General features: G+C 41.7%; 1 protein-coding gene across 2 annotated transcripts; it reads left to right on the top strand.

The window, feature by feature from the left end:
* The first annotated feature begins 511 nt into the window (after nt 1-511).
* tpst1l (tyrosylprotein sulfotransferase 1, like) lies at nt 512-14,563 on the top strand. 2 transcript variants are annotated; one of them, XM_014195766.2, is made up of 7 exons: nt 512-982; nt 2,971-2,996; nt 10,503-11,187; nt 11,347-11,505; nt 11,660-11,913; nt 13,333-13,534; nt 13,961-14,563. In XM_014195766.2, the coding sequence occupies exons 3-7, from the start codon at nt 10,774-10,776 to the stop codon at nt 13,991-13,993; spliced, it is 1,062 nt and encodes a 353-aa protein (XP_014051241.1). In that variant the 5' UTR covers nt 512-982; nt 2,971-2,996; nt 10,503-10,773; the 3' UTR covers nt 13,994-14,563. The 2 variants fall into 2 exon arrangements, with proteins under 2 accessions (XP_014051241.1, XP_014051239.1); XM_014195764.2 differs by lacking the exon at nt 2,971-2,996.
* Nucleotides 14,564-19,192: the final 4,629 nt, after the last annotated feature.

Genomic DNA, 19,192 nt, shown 5'->3' on the forward strand with positions numbered 1-19,192 from the left:
ATGTATCAAAGGGAATTAACAACTAACTCAAGATAGACCACAGCCTGTCGTTTCCAATGGGAACAAATTAGCCATAGTGAGCAGAACAAGCAAGGAAGGGGGTTAGAGCCACGCACGAGTTAACGAGATCCTATTGGTGCGTTCTAGCAGATATTTGCATATTTCCGTTAGGGAGCGCCTACGCTGAAGTACGTGTGCAATAACTCAATTCCCCGTTGCACTCCGTTAAAACAAAACATATATTTTTTTTACTTTGGCAAAGGATAAAATCTACAAAACTTAGTCCACTCTATTCGGAACAGGTTGTAGTTTTGGGAACGGAAAACTGTATTGAGACCAAAAGTTTAATTGGTGAAAAGTATTGCATAATGTCGGACAAAATCCATCTCTTCTCCCACTGCCGTTCACTGGGCTTCCTCTCATCACCATATTTGGGGGTGAGTGGAAGCGGCAAACCGGATGCTTCACACTTATACATCCGGTGAAATATCTGTCTCATTATTCTAGCTGTGGGACTGCCTTTATGGCAACTGTCCCGTACACCGTCAGTGGAGTCAAACGATTGCATCCGGTCTTTAGGAGGAATGGAAAGAGAGCATGTGATGTTACTTTTGGACGTTAACATCCATTAACAAGGGCAAACTCATCTTAACTCCTCCTCCACGTTTACTCGATTGGTTGAACAGTGCAAAAGAGAACCTCACCGATAGTTTTTTTCTCTCGTCAGGACCAGAAAGAAATAAACACCGTTCAGGCGTTTATTTTAAGAATGCTGAATTACTCTACTTAGGTTGTGTTTTACGACAGTAGAGACGGCTGAACTTCAGACTGGTGACAAGACAACACCATAGTTACATTGTGTAATTTAAACGAATTTATCTTGTTTGAGCGGCTTGTGTTGAGAAGTTGACAGTTTCCTCTATTTGCAGTTGCACAGTACAACGGACCTTTCTTTTTCAGAGACTGATTCTCGGCAGTTAAGGTGAGTGATATTCACATTCGATTCCGTGAAGTTTTGTGTATACACAACTACTACCAATTGCGCTTCCTGGGTTTTCAAAATTCACTGGAGGTAGCAATATTGTTGATTAACCAGGGGTGTATTAATTAGGCCGATTCTGTTGCAAAACGTTTCTTAAAGGGAAGCAAACTGAACGAAACGGGGAGGGTCCTACCTGAATTTGTCACTCGTTTTAGTTGCAAAATTGTCTCCCATTTTAATTAAAAAACGGAATGTAGCTGTTTGAACGAATGACTACACCCCTGTTCGCCGGAGGTGCTGTTTTTTTATTTTTTCAGTGTGGACCGCTGGCCTAGCTAGCTTACATAGCCCTAGCTGATGTTTGGAAATTAGCTTGTCAAAAAATGTTAAATACAATTTAAATGTACTCTGTCGATTGAATGTAGGCTTGGAATGTATCATCTAATGGAAAGTATATTTAAACATAATTTCCCAACATTGGTTTGTTGTAATTCATCAGCAAGGTCAGTTCAGTTTCTCTTAGCCTGAAGACCCACCATTGAATTGCAAATAATTATATGTCGGGCAGAAATTAGCTTTAAGATCAGGGAAGATTCCTCTCATGACCTCTACAAACCAGAATGTTGAATAAAATGATGCATCACTGGTTGTCCATGTGGTTGGTCCTTTTGGAGGCAGGAATGTGAGACAAATATCCCCATCAGACATTCAGTATGCTAGTTTGTGTAAATATATATTGTTTGTGTTTCCAGTTTTTAATTTCAATACTAATGCAATTCACACGTGACAAACACTTGCACAATATGGCAGTGCCTAACAGACCAGCAAACCCCTTCCAGCTGAGGGCTTTGGTGGACTAAATTCGACTATTGTTTACATATTGTGCATCACAAGCAATAACCTCAACAGATTGAAAATACAAGGGACAGAACCTACCAGCACCACAAAAAGTAGGGTAAACGCCTTCCCGTGGATACCCTTTCTCCACCTCCTACTGCTCTGATCAGTCCCTACACCCAAAGAAGGGCACTGCGTTCATCCACCTCTGGCCTGCTCGCCTCCCTACCTCTGCGGAAGCACAGTTCCCGCTCAGCCCAGTCAAAACTGTTCGCTGCTCTGGCACCCCAATGGTGGAACAAGCTCCCTCACGACGCCAGGACAGCGGAGTCAATCACCACCTTCCGGAGACACCTGAAACCCCACCTCTTTAAGGAATACCTGGGATAGGATAAAGTAATCCTTCTAACCCCCACCCTCCCCCCCCAAAAAGATATAGATGTACTATTGTAAAGTGGTTGTTCCACTGGATATCATAAGGTGAATGCACCAATTTGTAAGTCGCTCTGGATAAGAGCGTCTGCTAAATGACGTAAATGCCAAAAGGACCAACAAAATATACAACCAGTACATGGGGCAGCAGGTGGCCTAGCGGTTTTAAGAGCGTTGGGCCAGTAATCAAAAGGTTGCTGGTTTGAATCGCGAGCCGGCAAATGGAAAAATCTGCCGTTCTGCCCTTGAGGAAGTCAGTTAACCCCCAACAACAATCTCTCTGATTCAGAGGGGTTGGGTGAAATGTGGAAGACAAATTTCGGTTGAAAACATTCCAATAAAATGTTACTGCTCACATGTGCAGAATACTACTGGTGTAGACTTGACAGTGAAACGCTTACTTAGTTGTGCAACTGACTAGGTATCCCAATTCCTTAAAGTAAATGCAATTGCATCTTTTTTTTTTGTGACTTCTTTCAGACTGATATTCATGGTGTAACCATTGTAACAGTCTGATGTTTAGGCAAAGTTCTTCTGCTTACCTCATGTCAAAATAAAAGTTCCCCACAAGTTCTTGCTTTTTGCATGTGCAGGACTTTTATTTTTGACATGAGGTAAGCAGAGAGGAAGTGGGTCTAAACAGACCCAGATTTGCTAAGTCTGTTTTACGTTCTATTCAGTTTTTTTTTTTTTTTCTCACCCCACCCCCCCTGCATAAGGACCAACCCTACGGACAATCGGCAGAGTAAGTTGAAATGTAATTTTGTCTGACGATTGTTTCTTTTGCAAGCTAATTCCTATCAACGCTAGTGTGTAAATACTTGTTTCTAAAAGCAGCTAACTTCACCCTACCCCTCATTTTAATTTTATTTATTTATTTTTATTTCACCTTTTACACCGGAAGTTTGCGGTGGGTATGCTAGTTCTGAACGTCACATGCTAATGTAAAAAGCAGTTTTTTTGATATAAATATGAACTTGATTGAACAAAACATGCATGTATTGTATAACATAATGTCCTAGGTGTGTCATCTGATGAAGATCATCAAAGGTTAGTGCTGCATTTAGCTGTCTTCTGGGTTTTTGTGACATTATATGCTAGCTTGAAAAATGGGTGTCTGATTATTTCTGGCTGGGTACTCTGCTGACATAATCTAATGTTTTGCTTACACTGTAAAGCCTTTTTGAAATCGGACAGTGTGGTTAGATAAAGGAGAGTCTTGTCTTTAAAATGCTGTGAAATAGTCATATGTTTGAAAAATTGAAGTTTTCGGATTTTAGAGGAATTTGTATTTCGCGCCACGCCCATCATTGGATATTGGCGCAGGTGTTCCGCTAGCGGAACGTCTAGATGTAAGAGGTTAACTTCTATGGGCTACGTGGGACGCTAGCATCCCACCCGCGGTACACACTATCAACAGCCAGTGAAATATCAGGGCGGCAAATTCAAAACAACAAAATCTCATAATTCAATTTTCTCAAACATACAACTGTTTTACACCATTTTAAAGATACACTTGTCCTTAATCCAACCACATTGTCCGATTTCAAAAAGGCTTTACGGCGAAAGCATAAAGTTAGATTATGTTAGGACAGAGCGTCAACAAGAAAAACCACACAGCCATTTTCCAAGCAGGAGAGGTGTCACAAAAACCAGAAATACAGCTAAAATTAAGCACTAACCTTTGACGATCTTCATCAGATGACACTCCTAGGACTCAATGTTACGCAATACATGTATGTTTTGTTCGATAAAGTTCATATTTATATCCAAAAACCCCATTTTACATTGGCGCGTGATGTTCAGAAAATATTTTGCCTCAAACTCCTGGTGAATGAGCACAACAATATACAAAAATACTCATCATAAACGTTGATAAAATATTAATCTGTTATTCAAAGAATTATAGATAAACATCTCCTTAATGCAACTGCTGTGACAGATTTAAAAAAAACTTCACGGGGAAAGCACACTTTGCAATAATCTGAGTACAGCGCTCAGAAAACCAAACCAGCAATGCAGATACCCGCCATTTTGGAGTCATCTAAAATCATAAATAGCATTATAAATATTCACGTACCTTTGATCTTCATCAGCATGCACTCTCACGGAATCCCAGGTCCACAATAAATGTTGTTTAGTTCGATAAACTCCATTTATGTCCAAATACCTCCTTGTTGTTTGCGCGTTCAGTAAGCTACTCCAAATGTAGGAAGCGCGCCAAAAATCTCACGACAAAGTAAAAAAGTTATATTTACGTTCGTAGAAACAGCGTCCCACGTAGCCCATAGAATTTAAAGGCATAGTCAACTTAGTGTATGTAAACTTCGAACCCACTGCAATAGTGATACAGTGAATTATAAGTGAAGTAATCTGTCTGTAAACAATTGTTGGAAAAATGACTTGTCATGCACAAAGATGTCCTAACCGACTTGCCAAAACTATAGTTTGTTATCAAGAAATTTGTGGAGTGGTTGAAAAACTTATCCTTCCAGCGTGTCTTCATTGGTTCTTCTTCAGATAGCGTTACAGTTAATCTTCCCAACGGCACATATGTAACTCTTGCCTGTCACATTTGATGGCCCTTGATAATGTTCCGATTTCAATATCCAAAGAAATTGTTCTGTTTTTTCCAAATATCCGAGTCTCTAAACTGAGCCGCCGCCACCATTCTGTCTGGCCCATTTCTCCCACCAGTACAACAGGAGCATGAGAGACGTTTGAATGAGATCTCTCTCCATGCTCACTCAATGCGCGGTCTCAGGACTCATGGTGCACTCCTGCCGCCCGTCCCCAGGTTGATGGCTCGGACTCAGGTCACAAATAGGAGTGTTAAGTCACTGTCATAATTGAAAGCCTTTGTCGCTCTTTCTTCAGCCGGTTAGGGAGGGTTTTTAGGTTCACACACTCTTCGTGGTCAAATTCTGTTCCATGCATTAAGACACCATCTGATGTCACATTTGCCATAACTTGAGAGCGAACAGAGCAAAACAATCAGTTTAAGACACTTCTGGACCATCCATTCACCGTATGATAAATGATTACATTCTCAATTTTCTTAATACCAGTATCTCTAAGACAAATGTCAGAGTATAACAACATACTGTTATTGTTGAAACCATTTTCAAAATGTATTCATACTCCCTTATTTTACTGGTGACCTCTCCAAAGAGTTACCAGATCAGGGAGTTAGTACCCTAACCCAAGGGTGAATCCCAACAATCCAGCAGACCCAATCTGGTGAAGTTTTGTATCGAAACAAAAATGAAATCAGCAATACACGTATCCCAATCCATTTGGAGTAACTGTCAACCCTTATTAACATATTTTTCCTTCTAAATGCAGACTGAACAAAATACATTTGTGTATTTACCAAAGGGCCAGGGAATTTCCCCTTTGAACACATGATTCACATCATGATAAAAAAAAAGGCTGCATGTTAACCTCTTGGCGTTCCCCTAGGATAGGGGGCGCTAAAGTGATTTTTTTGAAAGAAATTCGTGCCCATTTTAAACGGCCTCCTACTCAAACTCAGAAGCTAGGATATGCATATAATTAATACTTGTGGATAGAAAACACCCTAAAGTTTCTAAAACTGTTTGAATGGTGTCTGTGAGTATAACAGAACTCATATGGCAGTCAAAACCCCGAGACAGATGGAAACAGGAAGTGGAATTCTGAATTGCGAACTCAACTTCATCACGTTGCCTATTAATCACACCGTGCGCTATGGTTCATTGAGCACTTCCTATTGCTTCCACTAGATGTCCCCAGTCTTCACAAATTGGTTTGAGCCTTCTACTGTTAAAACTGAATGAATGAGACGCTGTGGAACGTAGTCACACGGAGAGGGCCATCACCATTATGACGCCGGCATCCCCCTCGAATCTTATTGGCTCTCTTGTTGAAAAACACCCTGAAGATTTATGTTATACAACGTTTGACATGTTTGAACGAACCTAAATGGGGGGGAAAAAAATGCATTTTCTCGAAATGGCTGTCCCGTGGCCGACGGAAGTTTTGGAGCAGCCTTCAGACGCGCAAACAAGAACAAGCTCTTGGAACATAAAGGAGTGTTTTTTTCGAACGAAAATACATTTGTTGTGGACCTGGGATTCCTGGAAGTGCTTTCTGATGAAGACAACCAAAGGTAAGGGATTATTGACAATAGTATACAAGACTAGATGTGATATGCGATTGTTCCAAGATGGCTAGCCTATTGCTATTGCTAGCCTATTGTTCTGAGTATCGCATCCCCTTTTATCGCAAAGTGTGATTACCCAGTAAAGTTATTTTTAAATCTGGCATTACAGGTGCTTTCAAGAGATATTCATCTATAAATCTTAGAATGACAATATTACATTTTAAAAATGTTTTCGAATAGTAATTTAGTAAATTGTAGCTCTGTTTCATCGGATGCATTTGAGGGAAAATAGTTAGTCAACGTTACGCACCGATGTAAAATGCTGTTTTTATATATAAATATGAACTTTATCGAACAAAAGAATGCATGTATTGTGTAACATGATGTCCTAGGTGTGTCATCTGATGAAGATTGTCAAAGGTTAGTGCTGCATTTAGCTGTTTTTTGGTTATTTGTGATGCATGTGGTTGGTCGGAAAATGGCTATGTGGCTACTTTTACGATATACTCCTCTAACATAATCTAATGTTTTGCTTTTGCTGTAAAGCCTTTTTGAAATCGGACAACGTGGTTTGATTCAGGAGAGGTGTATCTATAAAACGATATAATTTGAAAAAATTATTACATTTTGTTATGCTAATGGCGATATGATTTTTCGCTGGATGTCGAGGCCGCACAGGGGTTAAATCAAAAATAAACTAATTAGAATAATCAATCAACTTAGATTGATAACTCTGAGGAGATAATGGTATCCCATAAGGTAACAGTAAAATAGACTACAGACTCTCTCCCTTCATATTATAATGAAATCCCACCTGTCTCGATCATTTCTATTGAGGTTGATCAGGCCTCAAAGTCAGGACACAAGTCATTGAACACCATTAAGTATTTCCTTTCACTTTTCTTTCCCTGTCCTTCAGAAACCATTTAAAAACATTGAAACCACTGTTATTGACTCACTGTGGACATATTAACCCTTTGTATGTCTGCGACGTGAGCGGTGTTACACTGCCTTTCAAAAGTTTGGGGTCACTTTCGAAATGTCCTTGTTTTTGAAAGAAAAGCACTTTTTCCATTAAAATAACATCAAATTGATCAGAAATGCAGTGTAGACATTGTTAATGTTGTAAATGACTATTGGAGCTGGAAATGGCAGATAAAAAATAAAAAAAACGTATAGAATATCTTCATAGGTGTGCCCATTATCAGTAACCATCACTCCTGTGTTCCAATGGCACGTTGTGTTAGCTAATCTAAGTTTATCATTTTAAAAGGTTAATTGATCATTAGAAAACCATTTTGCAATTGTTAGCACAGCAGAAAACTGTTGTGCTGATTTTAAAGAAGCAATAAAACTGGCCTTCTTTAGACTAGTTGAGTATCTGGAGCATCAGCATTTGTGGGTTCGATTACAGGCTGAAAATGTCCAGAAACAAAGAAATTTCTTCTGAAACTCATCAGTCTATTCTTGTTTTGAGAAATTAAGGTTATTCCATGCAAGAAATTGCCAAGAAACTGAAGCTCTCGTTACAATGCAGTGTACTACACCCTTGACAGAACAGAGCAAACTTACTCTATCCAGAATGGAAAGAGTGCGAGGCCCCGGTGCACAACTCAGCAAGAGGACAAGTACATTAGTGTGTAGTTTGAAAAACAGATGCCAGTCCTCAACTGGCAACTTCATTAAATAGTACACACAAAAGACCAGTCTCAACATCAACAGTGAAGAGGCAACCCTGGGATGCTGGCCTTCTAGGTAGAGTTCTTCTGTCCAGTGTCTGTTCTTTTGCCCATCTACTTCTATTTTTTTTTTTTTTAATCGGCCAGTCTGAGATATGGCTTTTTCTTTGCAACTCTGCCTAGAAGGCCAGCATCCCGGAGTCGCCTCTTCACTGTTGATGTTGAGACTGGTGTTTTCTGACACATTGCTGCAGCTGGCTTCCGGATTAAGCGGGAGCGTATAAAGAAGCGCGGCTAGGCGGCTTAATTCGGAGGACTCATGACTCGACCTTCGCCTCTCCCGAGCCCTTTGGGGAGTTGCAGCGATGAGAACAGATTAATCACGAAATTTGGGAGTAAAAAGGTGTATTTAAAATAAAATAAAAAAGTGTTAGGTTCTAATTTGTCAGAGTAAAAAGCTCACGGACACTAGAAAAGCTTAACCAAGTTTAATTCTTCCCAAAGGGTTGACACGGCTGTATTCAGACAAAGACATGTTCTCATGTCTGTCTGTCTCCACTTTAGACACCCCTCCTTCTCTCCAATCCTTACATCTTATGGTTCAACAGGAAGAGGGTAATGGGATGTAAACCCTTATTACTCCCTTCAGGGATCTGACCTCAACCCCTCCTTTGCCAAATCCACAGATGTCCATCCGCTTCCCCTATAGCAATCCTGTGATCTCCTCCCGTCCACCTAACACATTCCAAAGCCTTCTGTCTTTCTACGGAGACCCATTACCTCCTGACATAAAACTCAGTCTCTTTCACTCCTTATACACAATGCGTCTGATCTATCATTCTCTAATATCTCAATGTTCAAAGTTTACCCTGAATCCTGCACTAGGAAGAAACCTGGAGAGGAACCACACTCTTGAGGGGTGGCCAGTCCTCTTCAGGCTGTGTCGGGGGGAGATTATACAAGTACTTCGAGATGATCAAACATTGATAGATAAGGAGCAACAGGGTCAAATAATAATCAGTGGTTGTAGAGGGTGCAACAGTTCAGCACCTCAGGAGTAAATGTCAATTGGCTTTTCATAGCTGAGCATTGAGGTAGAGTGGGAGAAAGAGCATACTTAAGTTCACACAGGACACCAGATAGGACAGACTGACCCTAGCCCCCCGGCACATAGACTATTGCAGAATAGATACTGGAAGCTGAAACGGGGGGGGTCGGGAACACCGTGGCCCCGTCCGACGTTACCCCCGGACAGGGCCATCCAGGCAGGATATAACCACACCCACTTTGCCAAAGCACTGCCCCCACACCTCTAGAGGGATATCAACAGAGAAGGATGGGAGAAACTCCCCAAATACAGGTGTGTCAAGCTTGTAACGTCATATTCAACAAGAATCAGGGCTGTAACCGCTGCCAACGGTACTTCAACAAAGTACTAAGTAAAGGGTCTGAATACTTATGTAAATGTGATATTTGTATTTTTTTATTCATTTGCCAAAATGTCTAAACCTGTTTTTTTGTTTTGTCATTATGGGGTGTTGTGGGAAGATTGACTAGGGGGGAAAATGTATTGAATCCATTTTAGAATAAGGCTGTAACGGAAAGGGGTCTGAATACTTTCCAGATGCACTGTAATTTAAGAAATGTGGAATTAATTATATTTCATAGAAATCTTAACACTGGGCAGTTACTTTGAAGTGCTTGGCTAATACAGAGACCGAATGTACTGTACAAAGCATTTGTACCTAGGCCTTTCAGAAGGGAATGAACAAAAATGTATAAATTAGGCTACAAAGTCTGTGTAAATGTTTTGGGTGCAAAACTTGGCGTTAACACTATGTAAACTCTTTGTAGCCTTAAACTAGCTAGCAGAGTAAATATAACTGATTGTTGCAGCATGTGAGGATTGGCATTCGGCAGGCTTTTGATTCAGTTTAGTAGTGACTCATAGATCTTAAACAAATTGCTTTGCATTGTAGTGTGGCTGAGCAAGCTGTCACTGTAGGAAAACATGGAACAGTAGCAGTTAGTGGCTTTACCTGAGTGTGACAATGAGAGATGGAGGAAAGAAAGAAACTGAGTGAGGTGAGAAGAAAGGGAGAGCATTGAGTTGATGACATTTACGAGAAGGCAGCGTTACCGTGTAGTTAGTGGCTCTCCAAATGCAGGATGTGGAATATGAATGTTGCAGAAATCCAACCGGACACTCTTCTGTGTCTTTTGGGCAGCTAGTTCAGTCATTCGTTGGGGAGTTCAATGACAGGACACATGCAGGAAGCTACAATTGTTCTGAAATTGTTCCAAAATGTAATGCGTAATAATTATGTAATAACATTGGGTTTTGTATGTTGTCACCAGAAGAAATATTATAAATTAAAAACAAAAATAAGCCTTTCCTCAGGGTATTGTTGACGTGTGTGTTTTGCAGGTCCAGTATGGTGGATCAAGGATATGTACAGGGCTGGCACCCAGCTGGAAAGGACCCCTCTTAGAGCCACCTGGGGGGGTCCTAGACCGCCAGCGACGACCGGTCTCTACGTTCCTCACTACGTTATTTTCTACCCAAAGGCCTCAGTCACTCTCCCTTACCCCTCTCTCAACCCTCTAGGTCTCAACCCACAGATTTTATACCAAATCATACCCCAAGCTCCTACTCTTTACTCCAGTCCACAGCCCATAAACCTCCAGTCTAACTGACCATGAGGGGACAGAAGGTGAGCATGTTATTGGGCTGTGCTCTCCTCTGCTCCGCCTCTCTCCTCTACCTGGGCCTGAGTGGCATCGACTGCCCTCCCCCTGACCACGCCCACCGCCATACCTGGGCAGATGCCCACCTGGGCTCCACCAATCAGAGCCAAGCATCTCCCATTTACTATGGTGAGGACACACCCCTCATTTTCATTGGTGGGTTCCCTCGGAGCGGCACCACGCTGATGCGGGCCATGCTGGATGCCCACAATGCAGTGCGTTGCGGGGAGGAGACACGGGTGATCCCGCGTCTCCTTGCCATGCGTGCCACCTGGAGTCGCTCGGCCAGAGAGCGGGTCAGACTGGACGAGGCCGGGGTCACTGACCAGGTGTTGGACTCAGCAGTGCGGGCGTTCTTACTGGAGGTTAGCCATGGTGTTTGTCTTCTCACTTTACATCAGGTAATCCTGAAACATATGAAGGGTTGCCTAGGCTGGAATGCTGCAGTGTAATTCAATTGTAACTGCACCATTTTCTATAGCTTTGCAGCTGGATTCATTGCTTGATTGATTTTCTTCCACCAGGTAATAATTGGTCATGGGGAGCCAGCAGCCAGGCTCTGTAACAAGGATCCATTTGCTCTGAAGTCTCTGTCCTACCTGGCCCGTATTTTCCCCCAGGCCAAGTTTGTTCTCATGCTACGGGATGGAAGGGCTACCGTCCACTCCATGATCTCACGCAAGGTAGCAACTGCTGTGGGGTGGGGGAGGGGGGTTCCCTCTGCATGCTGTGGTCTGATCTTCCATTCTTCCTTGCTCTCCAGACACTTCACTCTCTTCCCTATATTTTTCTCTCTTTAACACAGACTCCTTCTCCCTCCCTTCTCTCTTCTTGCAGGTGACCATCTCTGGTTTTGACCTGACTAGTTACAAGGACTGTCTAACTAAGTGGAGCCGTGCGGTGGAGGGCATGTACTCCCAGTGCCAGAGGGCGCCTGAGGGCAGCTGTCTGCCTGTGCGCTACGAGCAGCTGGTACTGCACCCAGAGGAAGAGATGAGGAAGCTGCTGAGCTTCCTGGGGTTGCCATGGGACCCGGCCGTGCTACACCACGAAGACCTCATTGGCAAGGCCGGTGGAGTGTCGCTGTCCAAGTGAGCGAAAGAGAGAGCGAGTTTGTCTTTATGTACATGCATGACAAGCACCCTCCTAAGAATCATTATTTCCTTTCCCTTTTAACCTGTCTGGGAACGTGGGACGCTTGCGTCCCACCCTAGTCAACAGCCAGTGGAATCGCGTCGCGCGAAATACAAATACCTCAAATGCTATAACTTCAATTTCTCAAACATGACTATTTTACACCATTTTATAGATGCACCTCTCCTGAATCGAACCACATTGTCCGATTTCAAAAAGGCTTTACAGCAAAAGCAAAACATTAGATTATGTCAGGAGAGTACCCTGCCAAAAAAAATCACACTGCCATTTTCAAAGCAACTAGCATGCATCACAAATACCCAAAACACAGCTAAATGCAGCACTAACCTTTGATGATCTTCATCAGATGACACTCCTAGAACATCATGTTACACAATACATGCATTTTTTGTTCGATAAAGTTCATATTTATATATAAAAACAGCATTTTACATCGGCGCGTGACGTTCAGAAAATATTTTCCCTGAAATGCTTCCGGTGAATCAGTGCTACAATTTACAAAATTACTATTCGAAAACATTGTTAAAATGTAATATTGTCATTCAAAGAATTATAGATGAACATCTCATGAATGCAACCGCATTGCCAGATTTAAAAATAACTTTACTGGGAAATCACACTTTGCAATAAATGACGTGGTATGCTCAGAAAAATAGGCTAGGCGATACATGTTAGCGCCATCTTGGAACCATCTAAAATCAAATTTACTATTGTAAATATTCCCTTACCTATATAATAAAGGTATAATAAAGAGATGCCTGAACAATAGGTAGTTATCCTCCATTTCCGTGTGATAGAATAAGTGGACACTGACAATGCTCATTGTTCACCAGGTCAGCCATATCTATTACTACTATGAAGCGTACAGGGATCAGTCACAGTCAGGCTGGTTTTTCCAGCTGTGCGGTGCTGTACAGACCTGGGTTAAAATACTATTTGACATGTTCAAATACTTTTAGTGTCTTGTTTTCCTGGCGTGCCAGATGGACAGGGTTTTCTTTTTGACTATTCTGCTCAAACAATCCCAGATAAAGTATTTTAAATGAGTTCAAATAGCATTTGAAGCCAGGTCTGGAGCTGTATGAGGGTTTAATGGAAGGTTTAGAAGAGAGATGATGAGACATAATGTGAAGCCAGCTGTGGTAGTCAGTGAGCTGCTTTATATAATACTTCTGTCTTATGCAATCATTACATCTTGTCACAACCATATACACCTCTCAAAGCTAGGACAGAAATGGATGCGTGCGCACACACGCATTGGAATTAGTCTAGACCCTTGTAGGTTGGAGAAGTCAGGTGGAGAATCAAGTCTCACACAGACACTAATTTTATATCTGTCTGATCTCCCCCTGTAGAGTGGAGCGGTCCACAGACCAGGTCGTGAACCCTGTAAACACAGACGCCCTGTCTAAGTGGGTGGGTCACATCCCCTCTGATGTGCTGCGTGAGATGGATGACATCGCCCCCATGCTCGCCCGCCTCGGCTACGACCCTCTGGCAAACCCCCCAGACTACGCCCGGCCAGACCCCATCATACCCCCCAACAACTACACACTGGTGAGACCTGACTCCCCATATCAGAATTTACATCCTTTCATATTTCTATTCTTATGAACAGTATCATTGTAAAGGAGAAAGGGAGACGCATACAGATGGAAAGTCTGATAGGAAGGGCAACATGCATATCCTCGTGATGCTGGAAATGCAGAACCCCAATGCTCAGTGATCATAAATAAGTAATATACTCCTGCACCACATGAGACTGGTGAGGGAAGGACTGCTCATAATGGCTGGAATGGAGTAAGTGGAATGGTATCAAACACATGGAAACCATGTCTTTGTTTGATGCCAATCCATTAATTCCGTTCCAGCCATTACGATGAGCCCGTCCTCCCCTATTAAGGAGCCACCTGTGTCATGCACATATTTTCATATCTGCATGTGCTCATCCTTAAAAACTGATGATGATTTTCCTCTCCTCAGCTTCAGAGAACAGAAACCCCACATCCCAGTTAGGTGGAAAAGGAGGATGAGGTAAACACAAGGCACTTTGGACATTATAGAACCCTCTCCAGTTCCACATTCCGTGCTCCTTTCCCATTGGCTCTCAGCCCACCATCAACCCCACTAAAGAGGATTCTAAACTGCATCTGTGTTTTTGCATAGGCCACTGATTGTTAGCCTATGTTGTGTTATTTGAGTGGAATGAGGGCATCAAATATGGATCAGCTTATTGCTCCACAATTCTGTGGGATAGTGGATGCCACTGTGTGGGAACTCCGGTGCCTCTTCCCTTGACTCATTCTCAGGAAAGTCCCCTGTCTGAAACTCTGCCTCCTCTCCCTCCACAGAGCCCTCCATGTACCAATAGTGTGGCAGTGTAATGTGAATTTGTACCACAATTGTTGAACCTGGTACCATTTCTATATGTTTCTTATTAACTTCCTGTCACTCATCCAAAATCTGTGAACATGTTTTCGGAAAGATCTGCGAGAGTATATATGTGTGTGTGTAAGTAGGCATACATTTATATTTTTTAAGATGTCATGTTTATTTTCTTAATAAATTATTTTGTTGGAGCATTCATTCAGTATTAGAGTTTGTAGCTTGTTTAGTGAAAATAAATAAGGCAAATCACTATATAGCAAGTATTTGTAAGCATTTTTTTCAGGTTTCTTTGCTAAGGACTTACAGTACCCACCAAAATCAGCCTAAGGTTAATCTTTAAGTGTTTTATGGTGATTCTTTTTTTTCCCGTACTGCCGGTAAAGCACTGTATGTTGTAAATGTGTATCATTTTTTTTTTTTTTTTTTAAGAAGCAGAATCTTATCACCTCAAACTCAATACAGGGCACTACGATTAATGTACGCAAGTAACGCAACACAGTAAAATCTAGCCAGGGAAAGCAAGCATAAAACAATTGAATTTACACAATTCAAAATCTGTCAAATTCTCACCTACTCTACTTACACTCTTCTACTCAAAATTGAGCCCTGTCAGTTTTTTACTTATTCTTTCAAAAAAAATTGAAAGTTCTGTTTGGACCCCCTCTGTCAGAGGGGGACCTTTCCAGCGGAGCGTCAGGTTAGTATGATGGGGATTCCAGGGGCTCACAAACAGGTGGCTGGGGCTCTATGTCCAGGGGAGAGATGGTCATGAAAAGGCTCCTCTCAAGGCTTTCTAGGTCCAGGAAGCAGAGCAGGCTCTCCAGTTCTGTACCAGCTGGGTCAGGGTGTGTTGTGACTTGGTTGGGGAGTGTGACAGCTTGGCCTCGTTTCGTTATGCCTGGGTTGGACTGTGTGGCAGATAGGTCCTTTGGCCAGGTCTTCTGTGGACTCAAAAGGGAACATTTCTTTTTCAAAGGTCCCTGCAGCTCATCAACTGTCGATTTTAGTGTCTGTTCTCGATCACCTCAGCCTGGCCTTTGTCCGTCCACCAGGCTCAGCAATGTCCATCCCTGACTTAATAGTGGTCTGACTTTCTTTTCCCTTTTTCAGGAACGCTTCTATCTCGGTTAGTTTCTTCTCAAAGTCCATGCCCATCTCCCGCATTGCTCACTCCTCTCTCAGTATCAGCTGACCTCTAAACTCCTCAAACTGGGAACTGATCTTGGCTTTGAGTCGGATGTTTCTCTCCCGTGTGCTCGCCGTGATGCCTTGCTCACTCTCCAGGGAGTTAAAATGATAACAAACAGATCGGGGACCACGCTAGGAGTGTCTATTGAAATGATGAGGGGGGGAAAAAAGTATTTACCGTAAATTCCGGACTATAAGCCGCAACCTTTTTCCCAGGCTTTGAACCTCGCGGCTTAACCTCTAGGGTATGTGGGACAAAATCGTCCCACCTACTCAACAGCCAGTGGAATCCCGTGGCGCGTTATTCAAATACCTTAGAAATGCTATTACTTCAATTTCTCAAACATATGACTATTTTACACCATTTTAAAGACAACACTCTCGTTAATCTAACCACACTGTCCGATTTCAAAAAGGCTTTACCATGAAAGCAAAACATTAGATTATGTCAGCAGAGTACCCAGCCAGAAATAATCAGACACCCATTTTTCAAGCTAGCATATAATGTCACATAAACCCAAACCACAGCTAAATGCAGCACTAACCTTTGATGATCTTCATCAGATGACACTCCTAGGACATTATGTTATACAATACATGCATGTTTTGTTCAATCAAGTTAATATTTATATCAAAAACCAGCTTTTCACATTAGCATGTGACGTTCAGAACTAGCATACCCACCGCAAACTTCCGGTGAATTTACTAAATTACTCACGATAAACGTTCACAAAAAACATAACAGTTATTTTAAGAATTATAGATAGAGAACTCCTTTATGTAATCGCTGTGTCCGATTTTAAAATAGCTTTTCGGCAAAAGCACATTTTGCAATATTCTGAGTAGATAGCCCAGCCATCATGGCTAGCTATTTTGAACCCCACCAAGTTTGGCCCTCACCAAACTCCGATTTACTATTAGAAAAATGTGATTACCTTTGCTGTTCTTTGTCAGAATGCACTCCCAGGACTTCTACTTCAATAACAAATGTTGGTTTGGTTCAAAATAATCAATAGTTATGTTCAAATATCCTCTGTTTTGTTCGTGCGTTCAAGACACTATCCGAAGGGTGATGCGCCCGACGCGTTTCGTGACAAAACATTTCTAAATATTCCATTACCGTACTTCGAAGCATGTCAACCGCTGTTTAAAATCAATTTTTATGGCATTTCTCGTAAAAAAAGCGATAATATTCCGACCGGGAAACCCTGTTTTTCATTCAAAGACGAAAAAATCAAAACATGGTGTCGCCTCGTGCACGCGCCCCAGTCTCATTGTTCTCTGATAGACCACTATCCAAATGCGCTACTGTTTTTCAGCCAGGGGCTCCAAAGGCATCATTCAGCGTTTTGCCGCCTTCTGAGAGCATATGGGAGCCGTAGGAAGTGTCACGTTACAGCAAAGATCCTCAGTTTTCAATAAAGATCGTGTAGAAGCCCAAGAAATGGTCAGAGGGCACTTCCTGTAAGGAATCTTCTCAGGTTTTTGCCTGCCATATGAGTTCTGTTATACTCACAGACACCATTCAAACAGTTTTAGAAACTTTAGGGTGTTTTCTATCCAAAGCCAATAATTATATGCATATTCTAGATTCTGGGCAGTAGTAATAACCAGATTAAATCGGGTACATTTTTTTATCCGGCCGTACAAATACTGCCCCCTACCCTAGAGGTTAAACAATGACGCGGCTAATATAGGATTTTTCCCGCTTTCAAAAATAAAAAAAATAAAAAAATGCATTCTGTGACGTGCTCAGTTTTTTGGAGGCATGAAGCTTTCATTAGACCAATGAAATTGCCGAACGGGTTAAGGTCAAATAACTTTTTTGTTTACTGTTTAGATTAAATCGAGCGCTCTCAAACTTCCCATCATTCTGATTACGGTAGTCATTTTGTCACCATCATGGCAAAGACACGGAGAAATGCATATGATGCAGCTTTCAAGTTGAAGGCGATTGATCTGGCTGTTGGAAAAGGAAATGGAGCTGCTGCACGGGAGCTTGGTCTTAATGAGATGTTGGAAACGGCAGCGTGAGGAATTGACTCAGTGCAAAAAGACAACTAAAGCTTACTGCTAATTTTAATTTTTGTTACAAGCCGTGTTTCATTAAAGCCTGTGTAAAGTTAATTTGTTTCAATGTACCGGTAGGCACCTGCGGCTTATAGACGTGCGGCTTATTTATGTTCAAAATAATATATATTTTTTAATTCAGTGGGTGCGGCTTATATTCAGGTGCGCTTAATAGTCCGGAAATTACGGTATACAATACAGCACTATAGGAGTCGTTATATGACCTTGTTTGTGGTAGTTTAGCGGCATTGTGCTGTCATCAGTCTATTACTGTAGTAGCCACTCCATACTGTTCAAGGAAATTCATGCATTATAATATAACATTAGGAAAAGAAGTCTTCGCACCTTTGAAGAAAATGCAACCTTAAACAGACGCAAGTTTGTGGTGCATGTGCTGACCTTCTGGCCCAGAACAACCTTTATTCGTCAGAGCATACAGCCAAATACAATGATATGCTGTGGTCTATTGTATTTACCAAGAGGTAGTCTAAGGTAGTTGATGTTCATCGAAAACTTGGTCGTTGTCATTGACCAAAAGCTTAGCACGTTGATAGAACATTGATTTGCCTCAATTAGGAGGAGTTCCAGAAATGGAGAGAGAGATATAATGTATCTATATCAAAGTATTTTATCAGTGCTGAACTCAATATAGATTGTATGCATCATCAAGAGATAATGGTAGGGGAAAACTATTGACCGTGAACTCTGCTGTGGAGGTCACCTTCATTGTTGTAGGATAGCTGAGTCATTTCCTAGGACCTAACCGAAGCGCTGACACCTTCATAGAATGAATGTTTGGCTAACTGTTGATATGTTGCACGGACTAAATGTGTATTTCTCTCTTCCTTTTTGCTGTTAATCCCCCTCTATCCAGCAAGCAACATTCACAGCATGTATCAAATGCAGTAACTACAGTATCTCTGGCACAGAGATCCTATTAAATGACTCAAGGGGATGGGTTCATAAACCCTCATAAGTAAAGAATGTGCTGATAATGGCAGCGATTTTGGTAAAGGAGAAATCCAAACCAGTTTGATTGGAATGAATACCATTAGGCATAGCTCTTGCTTTTACTTATGCAGGAAAATAAAAGGCAAATGAGATCAGAAATTGTGTAATAGAAATATTGTCAACACAATATTGTAATATAATTATAAATACCTATTTTTCTGTATAAATAGCCTCATATGTAAACTCAACAAAAAAAGAAACGTCCTCTCACTGTCAACTGTTTATTTTCAGCAAACTTAACATGTGCAAATATTTGTATGAACATAAGATTCAACAACTGAGACATAAACTAAACAAGTTCCACAGACATGTGACTAACAGAAATTGAATAATGTGTCCCTGAACAAAGGGGGTCAAAATCAAAAGTAACAGTCAGTATCTGGTGTGGCCACCAGCTGCATTAAGTACTACAGTGCATCTCCTCGTGGACTGCACCATACTGTATTTGCCAGTTCTTGCTGTGAGATGTTACCCCACACTTCCACCAAGGCACCTGCAAGTTCCCTGATATTTCTGGGGGGAATGGCCCTAGCCCTCACCCTCCGATCCAACAGGTCC

This window comes from Salmo salar, chromosome ssa04, assembly GCF_905237065.1.
Source record: "Salmo salar chromosome ssa04, Ssal_v3.1, whole genome shotgun sequence".
Lineage (NCBI taxonomy): Eukaryota > Metazoa > Chordata > Actinopteri > Salmoniformes > Salmonidae > Salmo > Salmo salar.

Excerpts from the sequence above, each read along its gene's own strand:
- tpst1l (XM_014195766.2), top strand. The coding sequence starts at position 10,774 with ATGAGGGGACAGAAGGTGAGCATGTTATTGGGCTGTGCTCTCCTCTGC. Across the intron at positions 11,188-11,346 it reads TGCGGGCGTTCTTACTGGAG|GTAATAATTGGTCATGGGGA; the intron begins GTTAGCCATGGT and ends TTCTTCCACCAG. Across the intron at positions 11,914-13,332 it reads GGTGGAGTGTCGCTGTCCAA|AGTGGAGCGGTCCACAGACC; the intron begins GTGAGCGAAAGA and ends CTCCCCCTGTAG.